We start from the raw sequence: 26244 nt of genomic DNA, 5'->3' as shown, positions 1-26244 counted from the left end.
GTGGTCTATTTCTGCAAAAGCCAAGTTCTTCCCGACAGGTAGGCTTACAAGAGTTATAGGTCAAACCATGGACTTTCCTCGATAGGCACCGCCCTCCCTACCAAGATAGCAGCAGCAGCAGCAGTAGCAGTAAACTAGTGCCTTACTCCCAGCTCCTCAAGTCAACCCTAATCTCCATCAAGTTTTGGTTATGGGGACTTGAAACAGTGAGCACAGGAAGCAGTCACTAGCAAGCATTTCAGAGTCCTGCCAAATAATTCAAACAAGCAAAAAAAAAAACCCCGAAGTCATAGAATTGAAGTAATCACACAGCTGAGGTTTTCCATATCCTATCGAACTGGACAAGCATCAGGGCTGGAGCTTGAGATGCAAAATTGCATGGTCAGTGGAAAGTAGCAGTTAGGGAAAAGATGAGATGCCTTCTTCGGAGAGGAGTTATAATGAAATGCAGCCTTAATACTTCAATTGCCGCCTTTCCAAACTAGCAATAACCGCCCCCCCCCCCCCCATTTATTTCAACAAGGCTGCCAGATTTGTAGCACCAGAATTACAGAAATGCTGTTTTGTTCCTGCAAAATTAATCTAAGACAGCTTTTGCCGATCCCTTTGAAACAAAAAATAATCATCCTAACTAAGTATGCCCTTCTAAACAACACTGACAAACATCTGGTTTTCTTTGCAGAAGAAATCTGCCCAGAAGTGTTTCACTAGAATTAACTCCTGCCAACTAATTTGTGGGTTAAAATTCACAGCAAGTGAAAGCAGAGCTAGACCAAGGCAGGAAAGACTTGTCCTCAGGAAACACAAGAAAGACCTGGGTTTTGGAGCAACTGAAATATGCAAAATTCATCTCGTTCACAGATTAAGAAATACACGCAAACACATCCTCTGTGTCATAAATCCCTTGCACAGATTTACAAGTTGGACAAGTTCCTGGAGGTAAAGTTCATACAGCCAGGTAGGCTAAAGAAAGCTGCAGATATCCCTGGGACAGAGTAACAGGAAACAGATCCACTTTTTTGGATCTGCTGGGTACTAGAGACCTCGACTAGCCACTGTCAGAGACAGGAATTTGGGCTTGATGGACCTTGATCTGACCCAGCATGGCGTCCCTTATGTTCTTATGGGTTCTGAGGTGGCTTGGGATTCAAGTTTTCCCATGCTGGGTCCATCAAGTCCAGCAACCAATACGGGAGCCATAGAGTCCATGGGTATTCACTGAGAATCTCTTAAAAGCTGGACGGGATTACAGCCCCTTGAGGACTAGCGTTGTCTAGGCCCCTTTCCTCGTCTCTTCCCCTTACCTTGTCTCCCTCGGCGACCTGGCAGATGACCTCTCCAGTGGATGGGTTGACAGTGGGGAAGGTTTTCTTGCTGATGGCATCGTGCCACTCATTGTTTATAAAAATCTGTAGAAGAGACAATCAGCAGGTAAAAGATTTGCAACAAATTGCTACTTAAGATGACAGACGCTTTAGAAGCCTCCCTAGGTTTAGCACCTGGCTCCCTCTAGTCTGGGAAGGCAGAGCCCGACTTGGCTTTCTTTTGCACAGATGGACCTGTGGTCCCAATTTAGTAAGAAAAGTTAGGATTACAGGTCTAATACAATTAAGCAAAATAGATCGGTTCATTCTCCTAAAAGACAGGAAGCCAGGTAGCAACCAACTGGCCATCAAGACCCTCCACGTCACCCTTAGTAGGCTGCTTATATAATGGTGACCAGAGGGACAAAAGCCGGATCATCATGTTCAAGGCTTAGGATTACAGCACCCACGGCTTCTGAAAACTTGGCACCTTAGGCATGTACTTGTGTTGCCTGTCCCCCAATCCGGCCCTGGCAAGGCTCACACCACCCTCACTGGGACCAAGAGAAGCAGAGATCTCCTCTCTCCTCCACGTGCCACTCTGCCTCCTTCAACATGAAGGAACCCTCCCCTCCCCCCCACCAAAAAAAAACCAAAACAAAAAAGCACCGAGGGACTTCTTCCAAATCCTTATGGACTTTTTTGTGTTTACATTTTTTTACTGACTCAGAAGTCATCCGCAAAACAACAGTATAACGATTAAACAAAACACATATGATAAGTACAATGAAGCAAATAGATAACATGAAGAAATGATCATCCAGTCAAATGTTTTACAATAAATTCCCATTCTCCCCCCACCGCCCCTGGCAACGAGGATGAAAACATTGGATAAGAAATAGTAAATAATAAAGAATAAATAATAAGATCAGGCTGAACCGTTTCGTTATGCTGATATATAGAAATCTAGCGCAACTGAATTTAAACAAAGAGCATGGGCTAAAAACATGAGCTGATGTAATCTCAGAAGCAGATGCGGCAAAGTCAGAATTATCAGCAAGACCTCCGCCCGGGATTGGAGCTACTGAAGTGCCTCCAGCCATTGACTGTATGGATCCCATATTTTGTGGACACAGAGACGATTATGGTGGTGGACAGCTGTAAGTCGTCCTGATTGATGATAACTGTGAAGTCTAGATTGCACTTGCACTATACTAGGAAGTTGACATTTATTCCAAAACATAGCAAGCTCCGAGCGAGCAGCAATAAAAACTTGCTGTACAAAACTTTGCTGGTCTTTATTCAACTCGGGGTATTGGGAGGTTCAATAAGGCATTCCATGGGTGCAAGGTGAACGTGGCTTTAAGAATGCTAGATATCCAGGTTAGAATCAAAGGCCAATATTGGGTGAGATGAGGGCATTGCCACCATACATGGTAATATGTTCCAGCCATCCCACAGCCTCTCCAACAGCGGTCGGAGACAGAAGGAGCAAAACGATGCAATCTCACAGGCGGGTAATGCCATCGATATAACATTTTGTAACATTTTCCTGTAAACCAGATGCTATGGAACACTTATAGGCATTTAAAAATATAGTGTCCCATTCTGTGTCCTCAATAGGACGCTCTAAATCCGTATCCCATGCCACTTGTTGCTTAAAGGGGCTCTGGTTTTTACTATTTAATAGCGTATAAATCTTAGAAATGATACCTTTCATAGAATTAGCATTCATACAGTAATTCTCAAATAAAGAGCCAGTTAAGCGGGGGTGGAAAGGAAATAGAACCAAAAGGTTACTAAGAGCCAAGAGAAACAGATAAGTATGAGAAAAAAAAAAAGTGCGAGGCTTGCTGGGCAGACTGGATGGGCCGTTTGGTCTTCTTCTGCCGTCATTTCTATGTTTCTATAGTACCAGCCCTAGTTGCCTGGTTCAAAAAAGTGGTAAATTTTGGCATAGAGTAGAAAGTCCACATTTGCCAAGTGGTAGCGAGATTGAAGGTAGGCCTTGGATAACATCACCCCCTGAGACCAGATGTGCTCCAATCGGGAGATGCCAGCTTTAGTTAGAGAGGCGGGAGGAAGCACTGAGTTGGTGAAAAGGTGAGTTAAGAGAGTATAGGTTCCAACCCCAACTAAGCAAGATTTCCATTGGTTCCATACCCTTAGGGTAACCTGCAAGGTCTTTGGAAAATACTTAAAACAAACCCCAAGTGGAGCGAGGTTGCCAAGGTAGCACTGATCATGGCAGGTCTCCAATCAAGGCTTGCTCTAAAAGAACCCATTGTGGCACAGCATGGGACCTGCGCAAAGCCACAAGTGCGCGGAGTTGCGCTGCACAAAAATACCAACACAAATTGGGAACACTAAGACCCCCCCCCCCTATTTTTCGGGAGATACAGTATAGATCGGGCTACTCGGGGTGGTCATTTGCGCCAGATAAACCCAAACATCATCTGCTGCCACTGTTTTAAAATACAAGTAGGAATATAAATGGGGATAGTGGTAAAAAAATAAAGCAAACGAGGTAAGATATTCATTTTCACTATGGCTATACGGCCCAGCCATGAATGTGCATTGCGAGACCAGGTGTCTAAATTATTCCTAATGGACTTGATGAGAGGGACATAATTGAGCTGAAATAATTGTTGAGAGTGAGCCCCTATGCGAACTCCTAAATATTTCAACGCCAAGGATGCCCATTTAAAGGATAGTCTGGTTTAAGGTGTTGTACAGCATCAGGAAGTAATGTTAGGTTAAGGATCTCACATTTACTTTAGGGACTTTTTTTTTTTCAGTTTTATTTTATTTTGCCTGGGAATTTCAATGTTACATCAAAAAAGAAATTGGTGAAAAATGACTTTTCCACTGATTTTTCTTCAGTGTTACATCAGAGTCATTTTCTCCACTGACAGCTTAAAATAAGACTGAAAGTCCCTACAAATCCTTAAACGTTGATTAACACAATATGAGAAAACCTCACTCTTTCCCCATCCTAAATGATAACCGTCTGGCTTGTCTTGGTCCCAGAGCAATTCATGATTTGCTCTCTTGTATCAGCGAGATCACCAACGGACCCAGCAATCACAGGAAAACGACGCTTTTCCACGCTCCACCAACGGACCCAGCAATCACGGGAAAAACGACGCTTTTCCACGCTCCACCAACGGACCCAGCAATCACGGGAAAAACGACGCTTTTCCACGCTCCATTCTTTTGCATAGGATCTCAGGGGGGTTTCCTATTGCCATGGTTTCCATTTGACCTTGTTCCAGATGGACTGCAAGACTTAATGCTGCGTTCTCTAATAAACTTTATAAGGTTACTGAGAATAAATAAATCAGTACCAAAATACCACAGAATTTTGGGGAAAGAAAATTAAAAGCCCTCTTCCAAAAGTACTGAAGGCCCAACCAGGGTTACTAACCAAAAGCTACTCTCATACACACACACACACTATTGGCCCGATTTTAAAACCGGGGGTTGCACGCATTTTACAAAGGGCCCAGCCATGCACATAACCCCTGCTGTGCGCAGAATTGCTTGGCCCTGCAAAAGGGACGGGCCGGGACAGCACCATTAGCCACTGTCCCATCGAAGCGGCTAATGGCAGGGGTCGGGGAGGAAAGGGGAAAAGATAGGAAGGTTAGATAGGGGTATAGGGATGTTCCCTTCCAGAGGGAACTGGGGAAGCCCTACTCGCGTCACTACGCATTGCTTTTTAAAATCCCCTCCCCCCCCCGCGTGCAAGTCGCAGGCCACCCTCCCATGTTATAAAAGGGCGCACGGCGGGAACCACGCGCACGGGTCTTAAAAAAAAAATCGATCACTGTGTTGTATTATTTATGAAATATGATCAGCACAGTGGGACAGTCATCGAAAAGATGCAAAAAAAACAAAACAAAACCCCAAAACATTTCTTCCACTCTGGATCCTTGCCAGCAATGAATGGTCCAATGCAAAATGGTGGGGCCAACAATTTCAAAATCTATTGCTACACAGCAAATGACGCTATTATGAAACTATGAAAGAACCGCGAGTGTACTAATCCTCATCAGAACCATGCACCGGGCATCAAACTGAAAACAAAATAATATATACAGCAAATTCAGCATAAAAGTTTCTAAGAGTGAACACAGGAAAACATATATATATATATATATATATATATATATATATATATATATATATATATATATATATATATATATATTTTTTTTTTATTTTTTTTAAACCATGTACTAGGATTCCTTCTGGAATTTTGCACCATGTGCTCTAATCCTGGCCCCTAGGGCTTGTGAACGCTACCTTTGCAGCATCCCTATCTCAAGTCAAGCCAAGAACCGAACCAGGGATCCTCGCCACATGGAAATGTGCTGTCCTGCCACGGAAACGGTCCTCGGAAAGGATTTGTATTACCAAAGCAGCGTGGCCATCATAAGAAGCTGTGCCCCTTTTAGTCCCACAAAAGTACAAGAAGAACACACTACAGATAGGCCAAATGTTTGCAATCTCCCCCAGAAAACTCTAGAATAACAGAGGGAAACTCGCAATGGGATTGGAGAGTCCGGGCCTTGCCCAAAAAGCAGTTTTCCCTTCATTATACGTCGATGGGGGGGGGGGGGGGGGGGGGGGGAAACAAACAGTGTTTATTAATAGAGTCCCTTCTTTTCACTTTCATGCCAGTTTTTTTTTGGAAGCTTTTAAAATGCAACAATGAACCGCAACCCAAACAAATGTGCTCCCCCCTGGAAAATACTCAGATTGTGTCCCTCCTTTTCACTCAGCTCATCTATAGAGGACTTCAGACCAAAACATATGGGTGACTTGGCACCGGCAATATAAGAAAAAAAGGAGTGAAAATAAAAGCCACGAAACAGGAGAGCAAAGGTTAGGAAGAAACAGGTATTTCAAGAGTGACTTTGTAATTTTAGCTCAAGGCTGTTTGCAACAAACTGCTCGTCCCTGCCCCAGAGAGCTTATGATTCAAGTACAGCGGCTATAAATCTACTCAACGAGCAGCGATGTCAGTGCTGAGAGCAAGGCCAACACATAGGTAAAACTCTGGACATGCGTGGCTAGCACGCCAAGCTCAGGTGATGCGATGTTATCATTCCTATCTTCTGGAGCTGAACGGGATGATGGCCTCCCATGCCTCACCCAGGACAGGAACAAACAAGTCTTAACTCTCCAACAGGAATCAATGCAACTATGAGCAGCCACTCTCTGGCTCCTACTCAGACATCCAAGATACAAACTACCGCCAACAGTACATGGGCCCTACGCCCTCTCTACTTACTAGCCAGGCTTTTTATTAAAATTGGCATAATCCTCGACTCTCACAGTTGATAATAGCACGGCGAGTAAGAGGCCTAAGAAAGTCAGTTGCTCATTTTGAAATCACAGCATGTTGGTTCCAATTCCTTTTTTTTTTTTATAAAAAAAAAAAAAGCAGCATGAGATTGTGTACAATAGATGGCTCTGTCTTTCAAGTCATGCTAGCTCCAGAACAGTCTGTTGCTCGGTCACGAGGAAGTAAATGGCAACAGATTCTCTCAGGGAGATAAAGATTGAGCTGGCGTATGGGGCAGAAAGTTGCTGAGCAACTGCGTTTAATAAGCTTAGAACAGGAAACCAGTGCAAAGCAAAGCCCCATTAATGAGCGTTACTGTTTGCGACTTACTATCCTGTGTATCAGCTCTGAATGCCAATGAAAGGTAATGGAAACATTATTACAGGAGACTTGTGCGTTGCCTGTATATGGTCACATCCTAGGAGGGCCAGAAGGAAGCTCTCTTTGGCACAATGCATGTATTACGTTTGAGATGGAGATCATACACAACATATTCTGAGCTTCAGAGCCAGGTTCAGTCCTGTCCGGCACATGCAAAACAAACACGTTTGGAGAGACTAGCCAGAAGGAGAATCACCGTCTGCCTTTGCCCTACGAAACCACTGTCAGGCCACATGAGGAATGCCATCATGAGATCCCAAATTTTGTCCCACTACTTGAATTTCTTTACTGCTATAAAAGGAAGTGCACAACCCCGGCCACCGAGTAATTCAAGCTGGACGTGAAAGTATACCTGAGGCAGTCAACCTTTCCCCCAACAGCACCAGCAGAAACCAAGAATACGATGGCAGGTTTAGGTGACTGGAGTTCTCTCATCACTCTGGCTGTCCACCACTCCTTTCTTTTATAACTTATAGGGGGGGGGGGGGGGGGGGTGATGCACAGGGGATAGGATCAGGCAGGGTTTGGAAGAGGTCTTCATCCAGCTGCTGGCACCCAAGGTAACTGGGACCACATCTCTTTTTCTGCCAAATTTTCATGCTCTCCGTTTGCATCTCATGGTACTTGAGGATCTTCTATCATTCCGGATCACATGCAGTACAAAATAGTCGCTTGGTACTGACACTTCTATTAGCAGTGTTCGCACTGGTGATGTTTTCTCTCCTTAGCTCAGTGCCAGAAAAAAAAAAAAAAAAAAAAAGGGGCAGTGAATTGCAACATCCCACGCAATCAGAATCCCTGCCATTCTGTCAGGGTCATTTAAAAAAAAAAAAAAAAAAAAAAAGGTTTCTAGATGATTTCGCTGAAAGGGTCATGGTGCTAGTGTTTCTCTGGTCCTGGAGTTCTCTAATGTTTTACACTATTCGCACCTTATGTCTCTCTGCGCACAGGCCTTCTGACAGCAGCACTTCACACATAGCCACGAGATGAAAACGCCAGAACTGTTCAGCAGAAGATGCCCCTTGGCTTTTTTTTCCCCCAGGATTTTCTGTGCTCGCCAAGAGCCGATCTTGTAAGCAGTCACAGAACACAGAAACAGGATGCCAGAAAAAGACAACATGGCTCCTTCATCCAATTTATCTAGTACAGTTCTCATCACTCCCTCACGGATCCCTGGTATTTATCCCATGCTGCAATTACTGATCTCATCTTTGGGTTTACAGCTCACTTCTGTTTATTAGTCATGTGTCACTCAGGTCTTAATCTGCATGCGGTTGTTGAAGTAGCTCTATGTATTTTCCATACTGTCTGTGCTCTTATTACTTACACAATAACTTAGTAATGATGGCAGAAAAGGACCGGATGTCCTAGCAAACTTCTTATGGTAGTATCTGCTGCGCTGTGCAGCATACCCCCATGTTTCTCTCATAGGCAGTAACTGCCGCTCCCGTGCTCTTACTTATGGAGAAGGGTAGTAATATCTACAATCAATCAACACCGAGCAACTGTCAAACCCATAAATTTCTGCTACAACATTTTTAAAGGCCGAGGAGCCTTCTTCATAATTCGGACGGTGCTGCTTGATGTTCTTTGCTTTGGGACTTGGCTGTAGAAGCTGCCCTATGCTTTTTCACTTGTTTTTCGACTGCCTTAAAAAAAAAAAAAAGATTTTTCTGTTTTACAAATACAATTGCTTCTTTCCCCATATGTTCTGGTGATTTTTTACTCATTTCTTCTATTCTTTGCAACAGGTTGGGCCTCATGTATTAAGCTTTCTCCCGTTTTTGTGTCCATGGGAAAAATTCTTGCTGTAGAGTGGCCCTTAGGTATGAGGAAAGCTGACTGTGCCCTGTGGTTTCAGAACTTTAGCACCTTCTGAGCATTTGGGTCTGCTGGATGTCATTACACACGCCTGTAGGCCTACCACAGTAGCGCCGTATGTATCTGGTCCTATACAGGCCCACATTTCTTGGGATGTAACGTCTCGGCATACGCTGGTTCTTAAAGATTAGCTGGCGGGCATGGAGGAGTTGTCTTGGTCTTACAGCCAATTGACCGGGGCCTGTCAAGGATTCCAAATCTGTCCTAAAAGCGCAGGGGATTGCAAGTAGATCATTGTTAAAGTACATTCCATGTCAGAGAAGCCCAGCAAAGGGTACTTACAGCTCTACTATCCCAGGGGGACAGTGCATGATCGGGAGATAAGCTACTGAAGTGCACCAAAGGGACAAATTCAAAATCTAAATAAATAACTTCTCAGATGACATTTGATAAATGGGCCAAAGTGGCTTTCTTATTAGAAGAAAATTTAACCAAAATTGAAAAATGTCTCCTTGACTAAGGACTGTTTGAAAGAAATGTAATAAAGTTTATATAAATATCTGGAAACAGATGATGAAGGTGCAGCTGCCTAACCTAAAACACCATTTCTACACCCCAAAAGCACAGCACTGCACTTTTAGCATTTCCCTTGCAAAACTCTTCAATAAACTTTAAATACCTGAAATGTCACAAGCACCTTATATTACATATTAGAGCTTCACTATCTGTAATAAGTAGGTAACCGCAACACTTTCTTAAGGCAGTTTGTTCTTAAGCAGACTAACTACCCTTAAAAAAATGTATACAGCTATTTCATCTTGGTAGGTGCAAGCACAGGCATATCTCAATGTTTTATTTTTCCTCAAATTGTTCCCTACATTATCCTACAAGATGTCACTTCCCAAGTACAACCATTTTGTTTACTTTAGCTGCTAAAACATTATCCCTTGTGCTCCCTATCACATCCTTCAAATTAAACTTGAGGGGAAAAGATTAACACTGCTAAGTATCACAAAAGGACCCTAAGGAGCTAACTGGTGCACCAGGCAGTGCAGCATCAAAAGATGAATGACATTAAATTTTTGCTGGATCAATACCTAAGATACCAAAATTAAAAAAAAAAACTAACAAAAAAAAAGAATTTTTCTTTCTGAATATTTAATCTGAAAATGTATATACTTGTCTGTATCAATAACGGAGCCACAACAGCCATTGCAGGAAAAATATTTGTTATTGAAGACATTTTTGCAAATGGTAAATTTTTAGGCAGTCAGTTACTTCGCTGGCAACAGAAAGCCTGAGCAATTCGGTATGTACATAGGATTATTCAGATTTGTCTTCACTGTGGAGTTAGGTGTGATGAACTAAAAGTGTCTGGTAGGTGAGCACCCCTGACAGCTGAGAACACAGTCTTAGTGAAAGCAGGAAGTAAACCTGTGAAAAGCAAAAAAAGGAAGCCTCAAAGCAGTGGGGCCGAGCCACAGGGAAATTAGTATACAACCTATATATTAAGCTACATCTACCGTACAAAACAAGATCTAGGGATATTAGGGTTAAAATACAGAGTTATATAATCAGAAATAAATCTATTCACAGGATATTTTTAAGTCTGTATTCTGTTTGCAAAGCTTATCTTTTCCCACTACCAGCCACAGAATAGGAAAAAGGTCTGAAATATGTGGCCAAACTCCAAAACAATCCTACTTGCAGAAAGTTGCGAAGACTCGATTCACTGCTAGTGCAATGAACAGGGCACAAAAGGGAGACTTTTACTTCTCCCCACCAGTTAAAATACTTTCCTGGTGTCAGAATATGGCGTAAAACTTGGCAAGATTTCATTAAGCAGTGCCCGAACCTTGGATGCACGAATCAGAAGGGGTTCGCGTGCAAAGGGAGCACGCACAAGCCCAGTCTCTAGCGCGGGTTGCACGGTCACCTACCTTGTTATACTGCACGTCCTGCTGGGGGTTAGGAGCAGGGATCGCTGCGGCTGAGAACCTGCTGGCTTGGATCGGATAAGACAGGCGGGAAAACCTGGAGCAAAAATTACCGACAACTGTCCGGAGCATGGTGGAGAGCGAGAGCGTAAGGGCAGTTGTTAGAACAGGGGTGAGGGATGAGGACAGGAAGTGGAGGAAAGAAGGGCGCAAAATCTGCAAGAAAAACAACCAAGCGAGCGAGCACGGGAGTGAAAAAAAAGAACGCTCCCTCCCCTCCCAGCATTTCTAATTCCTCAACTGCACACGCCCCACCCACTCTGCTACCAGTCACCAATGAGGATGAGCCATGCCCCGCCGGGACCCTATGGGAAGGCCGGGAGGCGGGCTCGGGCTCGAGGTAGGTGCTGCAGTCGAGCACGAGCCGCTGGCATTGCGAAAGAAGCGCGTGGCGGCGCGGATGTGCTTGGGGTGTTTCTGTCTTTCAAACTAGCTTGAGCGCCCTCCACTTCTGCCAGCTTTCGAGAGTCCACCTTCACATTACTCTGCTATTGCACATTTCTGTAGGCTACGCGGTTTCCCGTGGGTGCTTGAGCACCCCCATTATTCTGACCTGCACCCTTATTTATTTATTTATTTATGGTTTTTATATACCGGAGTTCCTGTATACAATACATATCACTCCGGTTCACAATTAACAGTAATAACTACTGCCGGGTGGCAGTTTACATGGAACAAATCTTGGAACAGAAAACAGAAAAATTTGGTCTAAGTAAAAAGAAAAAAACAAACTAGCTGGTTCAACTATAAACATATAAATAAGGCAATTTATAATCTTGGATAAATAAAGCATAAGGATAAATACATTAGAACAAAAGGACAGGGATTGTTTAGTTTTGGATCTTAGCTCTCTGGGAATGCTTGCAGGAAGAGCCAAGTCTTTAGTTTTGCCTTAAAAGTAGAATGGCACGGCTCAAGGCGGAGGTCTGGTGGAAGGGAATTCCAGAGGGACGGGCCCGCCGTTGATAGAGCGCGTTTTCTCAGGGAGGATTTTGCGGGTTGGGTAATCAATCTGTTTTGGTATGCTCTTCTAGTTGGTTTATCGGAAGTATGTAGTTGCAGCTTGAAGGTTAAGTTGAGTGGGGATATGCTATGAAGGGCCTTATGCATCATCATGCTGCTTTTGAACTGTATCCTGTATTTAATGGGAAGCCAATGAAGGTGCTGGAGGATCGGGGTGATGTGGTCTTTTTTTTTGGCGTTGGTGAGAATTCTTGCTGTGGCATTTAGTACCATCTGGAGGGGTTTGGTGGAGCAGGCGGGAAGTCCCAGCAGAAGCGAATTACAATAGTCTAGTTTCGGGAGAATGATGGCTTGGAGCACTGTGCGGAAATCTCTGTAGCGAAGAAGTGGCTTTAGTTTCTTTAAGACTTGTAATTTAAAGAAGCATTCTTTAGTGGTATTGTTGATGAATTTATTGAGGCTGAATCTGTCGTCTAGTATAACACCCAGATCTCTGACTTGCGGTGAGGTGGTGAATCCTGAGGTGTCTGGAGACTTGCTGGAGGCCAGCAGGGTAGATTTTTCCGGTGCTATTATAAGGATTTCCGTTTTGTTGGTATTTAGAACCAGGTTGATGCTGGTTAGAAGGTCGTTGATGGTTGTGAGGCATTTATTCCAGAAGGCCATGGTCTTGTGTAAGGTGTCCGTTATGGGGATGATGATTTGTATGTCATCTGCGTATAGGAAATGGGTAAGCTTGAGGTCGGTGAGAAGTTGACAGAGTGGGAGAAGATATATGTTGAAAAGGGTGGGGGAGAGTGAAGATCCTTGTGGTACCCCCATTTTGGCTTGGATGGGATGAGATTCCTTGTTATTTATTTTGACTCTGTATGTTCTGTTTTCTAGGAAGGATTTAAACCAGTTGAGTGCTGCTCCTGTGATGCCGATATCAGTGAGTCGTTGTAGTAAGCTAGTGTGATTCACGGTGTCAAACGCTGCTGACAGATCTAGGAGTGCGAGAAGGCAAGGATGTCCTTTTTCAAGATTGAAGATAATGGTGTCAGCTAGAGTAGCTAATAGTGATTCGGTGTTCTTTTTCTTCCGGAATCCAAACTGGTTATTGGTGAGGATATTGTTGTCATCAAGGAATTCCGAAAGTTGTCGGTTAACCACTTTCTCCATAATTTTGGCTAACATAGGAAGGTTTGCTATAGGTCTGTAGTTAGCAGGATCAGTCGTGGGAAGGTTGGGTTTTTTGAGGAGAGGTTTGACCCTTACGGATCGGGAGCTCCCTCTGTTGGACAGGGCCGAGTCTCAGGCAATAGAACCAGCTCTCTGGTTCCTGCTCTCTCTCTCGAGCAGCGTGCACGGAACGGAGGAGGGGGTCAGTCCTGAGCAGATTGTAAAGACCAATAAAGAGCTACTCTGATCTATGATTCAACGCCCTCCCCACTCCCTCGGTCATTTAGAAAGGGGGAAAGAGGATGAGACTGACATTGCAGAGCAAAGCACAGCCCCTACTCTTCCTGATTCAGCACCAACACCTGCCATTATTTAGGGACAGGAGGGGAGAACGGAGCAGACATAGATCCCTTCCCTGTACGTACCAGGATCAGTCCAGACTGCTGGGTTATGCCTCCCGTCCAGCAGATGGAGTCAGAGAGAAAACTGAAAAGGCGAGAACGGAGCAGACATAGATCCCTTATTCTTCCAAAGAATATTCATGAAATATATTTGCATACAACAGAGCCAATGCATGCACATCTATCTCATGTATGGTCATTGCGGATATCCTGAAAACCAGACCTGGTTGCTGAGGCACTCCAGGACCCACTTTGCCTACTCCCGCTTTAGCCACGCTCTCTTCTGCCCCCCACCCCCAAAAGGCAGCATGGACTGGATGAGTGTTAGTGACAGGAGGGGAATGCTGCGGGAGTGGGATATTAATAAAACTGTTGTGGATTGGGTGAAGTGTAATGCTGAGGCCAGGCCTGGGGAGGAGGAAGTGTGCTGGGATCGGTTCAAGGGAAGGAAGAAGGGTGACATACTCATCCCTGCCTCCCCTCTTCCCTGCTAATCCACTGAGTATGACCAGAACTCAAAAGTTCCCAGGTATGCTCCTGTCTCCCTCTCTGTTACAGTTTGTGCCTCCCCCTGTGGCCTTTAAGTTGGCTAAGAATGCCTGATCAATGGGCTACCTGGGGAGAAAGGAGCAGCAGCTGTGGAGGACAGATGAGTTATTGCTAGACAGGGAACAGCGACAGACTGAGAAAGGGAAGAAGGCTGGGAGAGAGGGGCTGAGAGAAGAACCAGAAGAGGGGTGAGTGCACGTGAAAGGGGTCGCTGCCTGGGAGAGAGAATAGTGCGGTGAGGAGCTTGAAGAAAGGATGGGATGGGGCTTAGTGATGGGAAGAAAAGCTGGGAGCAGAGTGGATACACGCTATGAGGAGTTGGAGGGATATGGCTGAGAGAGGGAACATGGGCTGGGGGTACGGAAGGAGTTAGAGGAAGGGGACATGATCTGGGAGAGAGGCAGAGGGGTTGGGAGTGGGAACACAGACTGGGAAGGGGAGAGAGGTGACCAGGACTGGGAAAGATTGTGAGGGAAGAGGGGGTCATGATGGAGAGAAGAGGCAGGAGGGGGGTGAGAAAAGAGAAGGAAGTAGCAGGAGGCAGTGAGACTAGATTCTCAGGCATGTTACATCTACTGTAAAGGCATCATTTTTAATTGGGTGGGGGGTGCCTAATTTCCCTTGCAGCGGCCCTGGGCTAGGGTCAGCCTCAAACTGTTCACAAAAAATAATCCTGCCCCTTAATTTTATCCCATGGGAGACAGCACCCGGGCCTAATGAAATGGAAGGGCAGCAGAAGGCAGAGGTGGGTGGCATTTGGAAAGGGATAGAGGGGGCAAGGGGTGCATGGCCCCTCCAAACTCCATGAGTTTCTTTGTCCGGGCCTCCCTTTTGGCTCAGTTACCCAATCCTTGCTCCTCTCCCGATTCCCAGCTCAGCTCCCCAGCAGCGCCAGCTTTTAATCTGTGGCCACTCTTAGGCAAGAGGAGAATGGAGCCACCCCCCTGGTTTGTCCCATTTCCCAGTACCCCCTGCCTCCTCTCACCTCACCTTGGAGACGCCCCTGCTATCCTTCATAGGGGCCCTGGCCCTAACAATAGCAGCAAATTCAGAGCGGGATTTCTGTCACTGAACTGTCTGCACCGTGCAGCTGTTGTGCTTTGCAGAGAGGATTCTTGTCCCACAGATGTTCCAGTTACCCAGGTCTTTAGTTTTGCTGAACTACCAGGTGGCAGGTTTACATTTTCAAACGGCAGCAGCAACTGTGCGCCTGTGTGTTCTTTCTGCTGGGTTTGTGTAAAAAGCCTGCAGGATACCCTATGGGCCTTCCCCCCATTGGGAAGATCCCGACAGGAGCTACCTTGGCCTCTGATCTCCCACGTGAGCCCCCGCTGCCGGGGAAGAGTTGGGGGCAGGGGAGGCATCTGTGCACTGTATGTTTAATCCTGGCTGCATGCAGGTGGAGGGCCCTTCACTTCCTAACCTGTTTCCTTTTCTGTACAACCAAACCCCCCAGATGTTGTGATGGGAGGACTTTAATTTTTGGTTTTTATTGTTCTTTATTTTTCCCAGGAATGTATCCGAGTTTACTATGACAAGAACAAAAACAGAAAATCACTTGGAAAAAAAAAAAAGTGACTCGTTATTTTTCCGGGTAAATATCGGAATTTATTTTTGTGGATAGAAGCCAGGACAGTAAAATATTAAGCAGATTCTCCCACTCGGCATGTCCCGTTCTCTCTCCCCCTCGCCACCAACAATCTCACTCCTCTCCCCCGTCATTCCCCCACACTGGAAGAGCATTTATCCTTCACCGGTGGTGGCTCCAGGCTTCGCTCCTCTCCCTCGGCAGCAGCTTACTAACGAGTCCGTGCTCTGCGGCACTAGGGAGGCTGCCGGGAAGTACTCCTGGTGGGCAAAGCCTGCTTCAAATGCATTCGAGGCACCAGGCAGCTGGCCCTTCGGCTGCTTAGGGGGTGAGGAGGTGGGACGTGAGCCAGGGCACTGGCTTTGGCTTCCAGCAGTGGCGGGAGGTCTAGAAATGCTGCATCTGAGGCTCTGGAGCATCTTTTTTTTTTTAATCAGCCTAAAATTAGGGTGAACATCATTTTTAAACTGTTTGTCACCTTTGGGAAAAAATCCCGGAATGTATGGGTAAAAATGAGCTTAAACTGAAAACGAAGGACCCTACCTGGTTTTCTACCCTGCACAAACGGTTATGGTGCTGTATCCCCCTCCCCCGCTGGACTCTAACAGAGCCCTTCACAGGGTTTGCTTTTTTTTTTTCCCTGGCAATAACCTTATGAACGTCTGAAAGGCGTTTACATATTTCTGGTGGGGGAATCTGGGACACTTGTTCATTTGGGATGTGGGGAGGGGGCATTGTGGTTGACCAGTGGATGTCCCCAATGGAAAATTGTAGGAATCTTATTTCCCAAAACATTCTTAAAAACACAGTCTTGAAATTTTGTTCCTGCAAAATATTTCAAATCCGTTACACAAGCCTCAGGCCTGGGGGTTATTTCCTGCTGAGAGGAGAATTAGTTATGCACCAGAAAAAAATCAAATCGGCCAACAAAATCCAGCTGTTAACAACAGGGAAATTCTGTGCGGGAGACAGAGTGCCAGGCTGTCTTACACTGAAGGCTTATTAATATCCTATCAGATAATAAAGCTGTTTCCAGTCTTTGCTGTTCCTGGCTCAGTTTTTTTGGCTCTGTGTCTCTCTTTTTCTCATTCTCTGGTCTTGCCTCTGTTCCTTTTTTCTTTTCTGTTTCAGTTCTCTCCCTTTCTTTCTCTAATACTTTCTCTCCTTTGCTTCCACTTCCTGCCTGTCTGTCCCCTCTCCTCCTCCGTTCTGTCCTCTCTCGTATGCTCTCTCCTTCATTCCTCATTTCTGTCCTCCTTCCAAAACCAGGGTCCTTTCTCCCCCATCATGGGACATTTCTCCCTCTCCTTCCACTTGTCACCTTTCTATTCATGGTCCCCCTCTCATCTCTGCATCCCTTCCCATCCCGAGTCCTTTTTCCTTCTGTTGTGGCATTGTGGATCTTGGTCACTGTGAAGATGACTCCGCCCATGGGGAGGAGCCCCATGGGGAACACAGCGATAGGCTAAACTCAGATAGCAGACTGTAGGATAAATATGTTCTTGTTAAACAGGTTGTGCAACTCAGCTTTCTGGTTCCCTGTCAGGAATACGGCAGTCTGATCAACCGCCTACATGCCAGGGAGAGGATGAGTCCAACTGGGGTAGTAGCAACTGTTGATACATAACATGGGGGGATAGTGATCAATCATTTCTCTCTCACACGCACACTTGTTTATGGCACGGTATAAAAGAGCAGGACTTTCCTGTGTCCGGCAGGAGTAGGAGATATTGCCTCTATAGACGTATAGAGTGCTGGACACTGAAAACCCCTTTCTCGCCTTTGCTGACCTGACTCCTCGATACAAGGCTGATGACACAAAGGGTGCTGGATGGCATATGCAATCATGAGGTATGTAAATAACTTTCTGTAAATAATGTATATTACCATGATGTCACATTAATAAATGATGTCATAGATATTGTGTCAGAGTACCTTATTCTCTCATTCCCAACACAGACACAGATAGAATGGAAGGCTTTATTGTACTGCTGTCGGTAGATGGAATGAAGCAGGAAGATAAGGCACTTAGGTCTACGAAGTGCCAATACGTTCAACAGTCTCAGAAGTAGATTCTCACCCAGATGTTTCAGAGAGGTGGGGACCCGAGGTGCGGGCAGCGCCGAGCCTGGTGGGTGGCGTTGGAGCACCGGATCGCAAAGGTACTCTCAGGAGTGTAGGTGTCTTCCTGGTAGAGAATGGTGGGACCAAAGGTCTGTGGTACAGGATACTAGAACGGTAGGCCCTCGAGGAGTGAGTACCAGGTAGTCCAGAGGTGCTGTAGAATAAGAGAGAGAGAGAGAGAGACCCCAAGGAGCGGTTGTCTAAATTAGTAAGGCCCCGAAGGGAGATGGAAGTGAGAGACCCCCGAGGAGCGGGTGTCTTGAGCTTCTGAAGGAGCGAGGCCCTTGGAGTGTAGAGCGGCGTCTAAGCGAGCAGCTTAGAGCAGTCAGAGTAGCTTAACTGAAGTCCTTGCTAACTCAATGGTGGTAACGAAGCAGAGGCTTGAAATACCTGGAGGTATTGACGTCATGCGGTGGGAACGCCCCCGAGGTTCCCGCCATGACGTGTACCAATCGGAGAGAGCATATTTCTCCCATTCTAAAAGATCTTCACTGGCTCCCAGTAAACTTCAGGATTCTCCATAAATCACTCACAATTATCCATAAAAATATTCACCATCAGACCCCACTTGATCTGCTTCACCCTCTCAAATTACACTCGATGGCCAGACCCTTAAGGGATGCCTACAAGGGATCCTTACATGTTCCTCCAATCAAAGTTTTGCACCACTCAAACATCAGAAACCGGTCATTCTCTACCGCAGGCCCCTCCATCTGGAACGCCATGCCTCCGGACCTCAGGCAGGAAACCTGTCTACCAACTTTTAAAAAGAAATTAAAGACATGGCTGTTCTGCCGAGCCTTCCCCACTACAAGCCCCACAGCCTGACTTAGAATTGTTCCATCACTCACTTATGTAAATAAACAAACGCCAAATCACGCTTACAAGCTATCAAGAGGTCGGCTCCTTGCCTCCCTCCCTTGTATATAGTACTTATCTTCGTTCTCCCTTTCTTTATTTCCTACTCCCAGTTAAGGCATCCTTGTTATAATGTAACTTTATGCTCCTTTAAATTGTCTCTTGTTGATTGGTTAGTTATAGTTACTGCTTAGTTCGATGTAAACAGAGTTGATTTGATTTGTATCAAGAAAGTCGGTATATAAAAGCCTTTAATAAATAATAAATAAATTTGAGTGTAGGAGAAGTGCGCGCGCCCTAGGAGGCCACAGGAGTGAGCATGGCAGACTGGAACGTCCATGCTAGACTGGAGATGCCGAGGCCCTTGGTACTGGAGGTAGCCATCTTGCCCAAAGAGGAGGAAAAGGGAAGAAAAGAGGTAAGGCAGAGCGGTTGTAGCCGCCTGCAACCGACGGACGCAACACCTTTATCCCAGGTTCAATCTTTCCTCAATCCCAAAAAAATCTCTCCACGCACACCCCTCCCACTCTTGGAAGGTTCCAGCACATTCCCTCTTCCCAACCCTGAGAAAGCTCTCCCTCCATTCCCCTCCCACCCCTGGAAAGCCCTTCACACATTCCCCCGCCTATTCCTAGAAGATTCTCCCTGTACTCTTCTCTGATCCCCAAAAGCCTTCTTCCACCTCCCCCACTAATTCCCCTCACATTCTTGCCCCCAAACTCTTCCCGCAATATTCCATTTCTTCCAGAAGTTGTCCCCCCCTGTGGTCTTTCTTAGTCTTGCCCTCCCCTGATCCTCCTGACCACCTCCTGATCCTCCTCGCTCAGGTGGAGCAGTGCTTAAAAGAGCCTCCGCTTCCTGTGCAACAGGCCCAGTTTCGCAGCACGAGCCACACACAGATCCCAGCACGAGCCACACACAGATCCCACAGAGTGTGAGGTTCATACTGCAAGGCTGCTATTGTGCATAAGAAGTTGATGCTATGGTGAGTGCCACTCCTCCTGCCGGCCTGGGGAAGTGAAAAGGATAAAACTGTTTCTGGGCTGCTGCTAACTCTACCAGCAGCTCAGTTGCGGGACACTTCTGTCCCCTGCAAATGCATGGTTTGCACAACGGGCTGTGCCAGCCCAGAACCTGTAAGACCTTTGAATTTAAAGGTTTTGGATACATGAAATTGTTATGGCTTCTAAAACTGAAAATGTAGTTAAACCCCTGGCCTCACCTTTATTTTCACCAGTCTTCTGTATCCAGCCTTCAGCTGTTCATACGTTAGTGATGAGCTTTTTGAACCTTTGATGTCGGCCCTCGCTATCATTGTGAAGTATTTGCCAAGTGTTGGATTGTTCGTCCACTAATAGGGAGGGTGAGCTGGGTTTAGACCTGCTGATGTGTCGTTGCAATAGTTATTAGGGGTAGGAGTAAGGGTTATGTTGTGCTTTAACCAAAATAAGCACTTCATACCAGCATCTTAAGAAAGATCTTTATATTAGATGAAGCACCGAAATATTCCAGGAGAGGCAATTCAGAAGCAGTCTCAGAGAGCATTGTTTACACAATACAGCAGGTTAAATCTAATTTGCACACCAATGAGCTAGTTTGTTTTCATAACATTTTCCTAGTTGGTTGACATGAACACAACATCCTCTGAATAGGATGGTGTTTTCAGGATGTCCACAGTGATTATGCATGAGATCAATTTGCACACCCTGGAGATCCTGAAAACCTCACTGGCTGGGGGGGAGTGGGGTGTGCCCAAAGGCAGGTTTGGGAAGTCCAGCCACAACCTGTAATTTATGTGGTTTTTGTCTAACTGCTCCATATCTGGTATGTGTTAGATTCTTACAGGCTGATGTAGTATTGGGGCGCAGAAAGCAGGCGCTCAATGTTGAGCGCCCGCTTTCTTAACGCGCACCCAACCATCTCTCCCGGGGACCCAATGTTATATTCAAATGACCTGCCGTGCTAAAATGGAAAAATGTGCGTCCCTAGCACCTCAGGTGCCTAGGAGACATGGCTGGGCGCCTATGACTGACCTGCCCTAAGCTCTCTTTCTCCCCAAGGTCTGGCCGATTGGTCCTTTCACTGACATTTCAGAAGGCTGTCCTGAAAGGGGATTGGGCCTCTTCACTAACAAATGTCAGTAAATACTGCCTTTCTGTACACTTTTTTTGGCTTGAGAACAGTGCTGTCAGTACATGTGCTGAAACAGTGAAAACACAAAGGATGTGCTTGGAGAAGGTTATATAAGGAGCGGAAAGAAGTGGGTTGGAGCCTATAGTACTGTGCTATGAGATGAAGTAATGCTGATTTTGGTGCTCATCAGCTCAGCAGTACTTGCAAACAGGGGTAGAGTTAATGAAGACGGACTGGGCTACTCTATGCTTTTGTGTCACAGTAACAGATGCTTTCTAGCTGGAATCCACCAATTTGACATCTAAACTGAGGCCTGTCACCATCATATCACCCTAGTCAGGCTACTAAAAAAAAAAAAAAAAAACCTGATGAATTTGCAAATCCTGAATTTCCCTGTACTTTGTTCACTTTATTTCTTTTTTTTGCTGCTTGTTCCGGCAGTATTAAGAGTTGCACTTTAGACTGGACTCCAGCGTGCTGACTTACCTGAAGCTGTGACTTTCTGTAGATGCAGCACACTCAGCTACTCTCTGAACTGGGCGGAGCATATCTTGACGTCACCGCGCTGATGTTCCCCTGTAAGCCGTGTGCACACAGGTCCTGAAACAAGCGCACATGGGTAAACACAGCACGCGAGAAGAAAAGGAAAACAGAACAGTGCTTTCAAAGAGTACTACGCACAATTTTGTACACTACATTTCACATGAGGACTGTTTTGTGCACATAGCCCAAACAAAATTAGAGGAAACACTGTATTGCAGGAGTCGGACACAGGTGGCCTCCCTGCTAGACTCCGCTCCATGGGAGACCAGAGGGCTGTCTTGGTACAAACCAAGCTTCAAATCAGGCACAAAATAACATTTTACTGTTATTTTCTCCACTTGAGGATGCCCGTAGCACTTCTATATTTTAGTTCTTTGAACTTTATCATTACTGTCATATAGGGAGTATGTTTAACTCCTGCAGGCTTAGTTAGCATTTTGTATACTTTTTTTGTTGTTGTTGTTGTTGTTGTTGAACAGGATAGGCTGGAGAGTGTTGCTTCTGTGTATGTTGTTTGATATTGTTGATCATATCATTATTGTATTGTTTACTGTGAATGTTACATTTTATATAAATATACTGCTTTGAATGAGTTTTAGCTTGGATTAGCAGTATGCAAAGTGAAGCCGTTCGTCAAGCTTAGTTAATCCTCCTCAGAAGACCTGCTTAAGCAAAACACTCCTGTCCTCAGGGCTGCTGTGAGGTTCGTCACCTTAGTCACCTACAAAATATGCTGCCTCAACCAACCCCCCCACCCCAAAATATGCTGCCCCCACCCCAAAATATGCTGCCTCAACCAACCACCCCCCCTCCCTTACATCAGTTTTCCTGTGCAAATCCTCTACCACGGCAGCCCCAGGAGCTGGCTGCCAGAAGCCCAGCTCTCAGCATAGGGACTGTGAGCCATTCTGTGCTCATGATCTCTGCAGCAGCATCTGTCTTGCAGTGTTGGTTTCCTATTTGTAGAGGAAGTCAATGTAAGAGGAAAGGAAGGGGGACTCTGCAGGGATGGTGAGATCACTGTAGAAAGGTGACAGGCATTGGGTGTGGGCTTGGCCTTCCACTCACATTGCATAGGTTCAAGGTGAATAACAACCGATACATACATAATTTAAATATTACACTAATACATGTTTCTCTTTTTATCTGAAAGCAATGTACTTGCAAAAAATGTAGCTAAATCTATTTATTTTACCATGGACACCAAATCTGGAATTTAAAGCTGAGGACGTGTTCTCTCCTGAGCAGCTATCCTCAGACAGTTTTGTATCGTCACTTTTTAATGCAGGTTGTCTAATATCAACTCAGGAAACCACATGGCCCGAGCACAGGAGATAGTGTGTGTCGGCAATCGGCAGGTATCTTGGGATGGGTGAGTTACCTGCTTGGGGTAGTGGAGGGCTTTTTGAAATTAGGCATGGAAGGTGGTATATCATATATATATATATATATTTAAAATTTTTATTTTACCGTACTTGTAATTTTTGATGTCTTTTACTTGCTTTGTGATCTTTGAGAAAGGCAGGAAATGCAATTAAATAAAAAAATAACTTCATGCTCTGTTTTCAAAGTGGAATATATACTGCCAGGAAGTCACAGGACAGCAAACTATACTATCGCCATACAAGGGTTTCATTTTTACATGGTGATTTTTAGTGCTGGTGGACTGTATTTTAAAACAAAGCTAAGGAGCACACATTGGAAAAAAAATTACATCATAAAGAGTTGTGCAATGAGAAAGACCACAATCTCAAACAATGGCAAAGTTGGAGTCCAGACTAATTTACTGTTTGACCTTATGCTAAATGGGTGAAGGGATAAGGCAAAGGAAAATAATTCAGAAAAAAATAAAGCCTATGAGCCATAACAGAATCAAAATCAGGACTCAGAGAAACACGTGCATGCTAGCATCAGGTATAGCACTATAAACGTCTAATGCAATAATATTTTATAATAGTGAAAAAGATGTGTTCATATGCCCTTAGCCCACCCTCTTTAAAAGAAAAATGGGTGTATGGAGTAGACCAGATTGTAATCATAATGCCTCAAAAAAACTTATCAAACTTGAAACAAACCATATGAAGTCTCAATGTATGAGATCATCAACATGCAAAACATAACCATGCAAAACATAACCATACATACTACTTGAAAACCAGATACTGAACTGAATTTACTAAATCATTAAAGTGCCTTTGTTTTTTTATTCTGAATGACTTTGTGGTAGGTAACACATAAGATGTCTATTCCCACTAGGTGTGGTGGTCTACTATTCATGGTATTCTCTCATCTGTGCCTTGTACTTCTGGGTCTCTCTCTCTCTCTTACTTCATTCTGGCTACAGCTCTTTACTATCCATGGCATTTATTGCCTTGTGCTGCACTGTCCCAGCAGCATGTCCCCTCTAATACCACGTTTCTTTCCCAGGGCTGTGGTGTCCCTACTAGGATACCACCACCATCTCTTCCTGTCTGCTGTGGGGTCAAAGTTCTAATTCCTTCTGTCTACCATGAAGACTACATGTCCCGTGGTCCAGCCTGTGAAAGTGCCATACACCGGATTCACAGGACTGACAATTTTCAAACTCAGGATATGATACTAGCAAATCACAGTAACTCAATCCTGCAAACCACAATGCCCTACTTGCTGAAGTTTCTCCATTTAAACTAGGCCAGATAGATGCAAGCTACACACAAAGCATTCTTTTATACTTTCTAGAAAGAATTAGCATTGATCAGGTGTATTAGGCTTAGGGAGAGTGGACTGGAAGAAATCTTGATATATATATATTCAGGGACAAAATAGTCCCCAAAAGTGAAACACAGAGCAGAAAATATGATTTATAGCTCAGGACTGCTTGAGATAAAGAAATCAGAGCTGTGCATATCTATGTACCACACAATATAAAGCCCCATCCCCAGTCATAATTCATCGGAATGGACTGAAGACAGCTAAACTCAGATCTGTCCCTTGTGCAGTTCATCCTCATACCTGATTTCCTCAAACTTTACACCAACTCCTTGGGACAATACAAGGCTGCACCACTTGCCTCTCATGAACTGGAACAAGGGACATCAGCCTTTGATTTAGTATGTGTATCTCATTGTATCTCTTTTCCTTATCATTCATTACAAAAGCATGTTAGCAATAATTTTTCTTCTATTACCTTTTTACATATATGCTATAGTCTGTTACTTATTACTGTAATTTTGTTCATCCTGATATATTTTTGCTAGCATAGAGTTGTATTAAACTGTTTTTATAAAGTAACCTTTCTACTGATGCCCTGTGACTGTGTCTCCTTCCCCATACAATTTATGATCATCAAAGAGATAAGCAGGAACTGTTTGAAGACAACCACTGTGTAACTGTGCAATATGAGACAACACAACTTTTGTTTTGCATTTAAAAAAGAAATAAAGATGTGCCTACTAAACTATTAGGTAAAAACACCCAAGCTATACCTTATTTAGGTGTGGCTTACAGTAAAAGCTAAAATGTCAAACTGGTATAGAATTATCCTCTATACTGGATTAGGCATAGTGCCTGTTCTGGCTTCATTATAGATCAGTATCACTCTCTTGCCCTAGGTCTCTTCTTCCTGTAGGTCTCTGTTGATACTTTGAGGAATCTTCAATGTTCCATTCTTTCTACATGATTCTGTCAAAATTGTCTTATTAGATTCCTGAACCAATCCTAAAAATGTAATTTCTGCTGCCTGAATTTGGATTAATAAAAAAGTGTCAACTGCTATGGAGTACAACATGCTGTATTGTTTGGAGGAGAGGGGGGTGTTAGTATCAACTAAACACTTAGCATTACCCCAATACATCTTTTGCCTATCAATCAGAAACAATTCAACAAAACTGAGGCAAATACATTTTAATTTTTTATTACAATAGATCATGCTTCAATTGCAAATCTGAATCAAAATTGCAGAAAATAAGGCTATTTTCTCCCATTCATATTCTTTGAAAGTCAGATTAATTCATTAGTGTAGTAGAGGGGCTACACACACCTGGAACACAGCAGAAATAAAAACTGACACTCAGATAGTGTTAGATATATAGTGGGGCCCAGGACAGAAACTAAGAAGTGGTCCTGGTCAGCCCCAGTGACAGGCACCCTGAAGCTCTAGCTTGGTAACAACACTCGGCTTTGCCACAGGGGTCCCTTGTAGCACTGGGGTCCTGCTTCCCTCCTCCCCCCATCTGCCTCCAAAAGCAGACCCCGTCCCAGGTCAGAATTCTCAATCAGTTGGTTTTTGTTGATTAAACATTCTTTGTAAATAAGACATTTTCTGAGTTTTGTCCAGCTCAACCATAAAAGTGAAACCTTATTTGGTGGCTAGAGAGTAAGAGAAATTTGACACACACCTTAATAATGCCTTGTACATATGGCAAAAATGTAAAATCTTTCCCCAACAGGGCAGCTTTTGCTACATTGATGATATAAAATCACATTTTCCCAAAATTGTTCCATTGGAGAAAATAAATGTGGGTTTTTGCTTTTAACAAGAATATCACGAAAGGCTGGCAGGCCTGTCCTCTTCCTCATCCTGAGGCGCCCCACCAGTAGTCATCGGCATGATGCAAGGAGCAGGAAGACTAGTCACACTGGCCCATTTCTCTGAGCCACTTTTTTTTTTTTTTTAAATCCTGAGATAGGGTGACTTCTTCACCCTTTGCCAAGAGCGGAAGGCACTGCTGCTTTGACCTTTCAAGGAAAGCAACTTGAAGGTTGTTTTTTTTTTTTTTTTTGGCTATAATGCTGCATTGATTATTCCTCTTCTGCCTTTTATGTGCATCATTACGGATTCTTTTGTTCTAATCGGCAGGAAAATGCTTTAACGTTTCAGCTCCATTTTAGCTACGGTAACGCTGTGGACTTCATCGGGGCCATCGGCCAGACGGAGGGCGCGCGCCCAGGCAAAAAACTGAGCCAGTGGGTAATCACTGCTGAGACCGGCACCGCCAAAGGCCTGCAAAAGGAAACGAGTTTACAAAAAACTGAATGCAACAACGCAGCTCTGTTAATAAAGCGTACATTTGCATTTATTTTTTTATTT

General features: G+C 44.6%; 2 protein-coding genes across 7 annotated transcripts in view; both read right to left on the bottom strand.

The window, feature by feature from the left end:
* Positions 1 to 11068, bottom strand: part of ALDH2 (aldehyde dehydrogenase 2 family member) — a 45339-nt gene extending 34271 nt beyond the window's left edge. Inside the window, exons 1-2 of the mRNA XM_029619183.1 lie at positions 10800 to 11068; positions 1305 to 1409 (exon numbers count right to left, since the gene is read on the bottom strand). Of these exons, the coding sequence (XP_029475043.1) occupies positions 1305 to 1409; positions 10800 to 10928 (234 nt within the window). The 5' untranslated portion in view covers positions 10929 to 11068. The remainder of the gene's footprint in view (positions 1 to 1304; positions 1410 to 10799) is intronic.
* Positions 11069 to 25052: 13984 nt separating this feature from the next.
* The window catches only part of ACAD10 (acyl-CoA dehydrogenase family member 10), a 95198-nt gene continuing 94006 nt past the window's right edge, over positions 25053 to 26244 (bottom strand). For all 6 annotated transcript variants that reach the window (XM_029571674.1, XM_029571678.1, XM_029571677.1 and 3 more), the window contains one exon: positions 25053 to 26157. In XM_029571674.1, the coding sequence (XP_029427534.1) occupies positions 26023 to 26157 (135 nt within the window). In that variant the 3' untranslated portion in view covers positions 25053 to 26022. The remainder of the gene's footprint in view (positions 26158 to 26244) is intronic.

This window comes from Rhinatrema bivittatum, chromosome 11, assembly GCF_901001135.1.
Source record: "Rhinatrema bivittatum chromosome 11, aRhiBiv1.1, whole genome shotgun sequence".
Taxonomy (NCBI): Eukaryota; Metazoa; Chordata; class Amphibia; order Gymnophiona; family Rhinatrematidae; genus Rhinatrema; species Rhinatrema bivittatum.
This window is presented reverse-complemented; position numbering and strand designations above follow the sequence as displayed.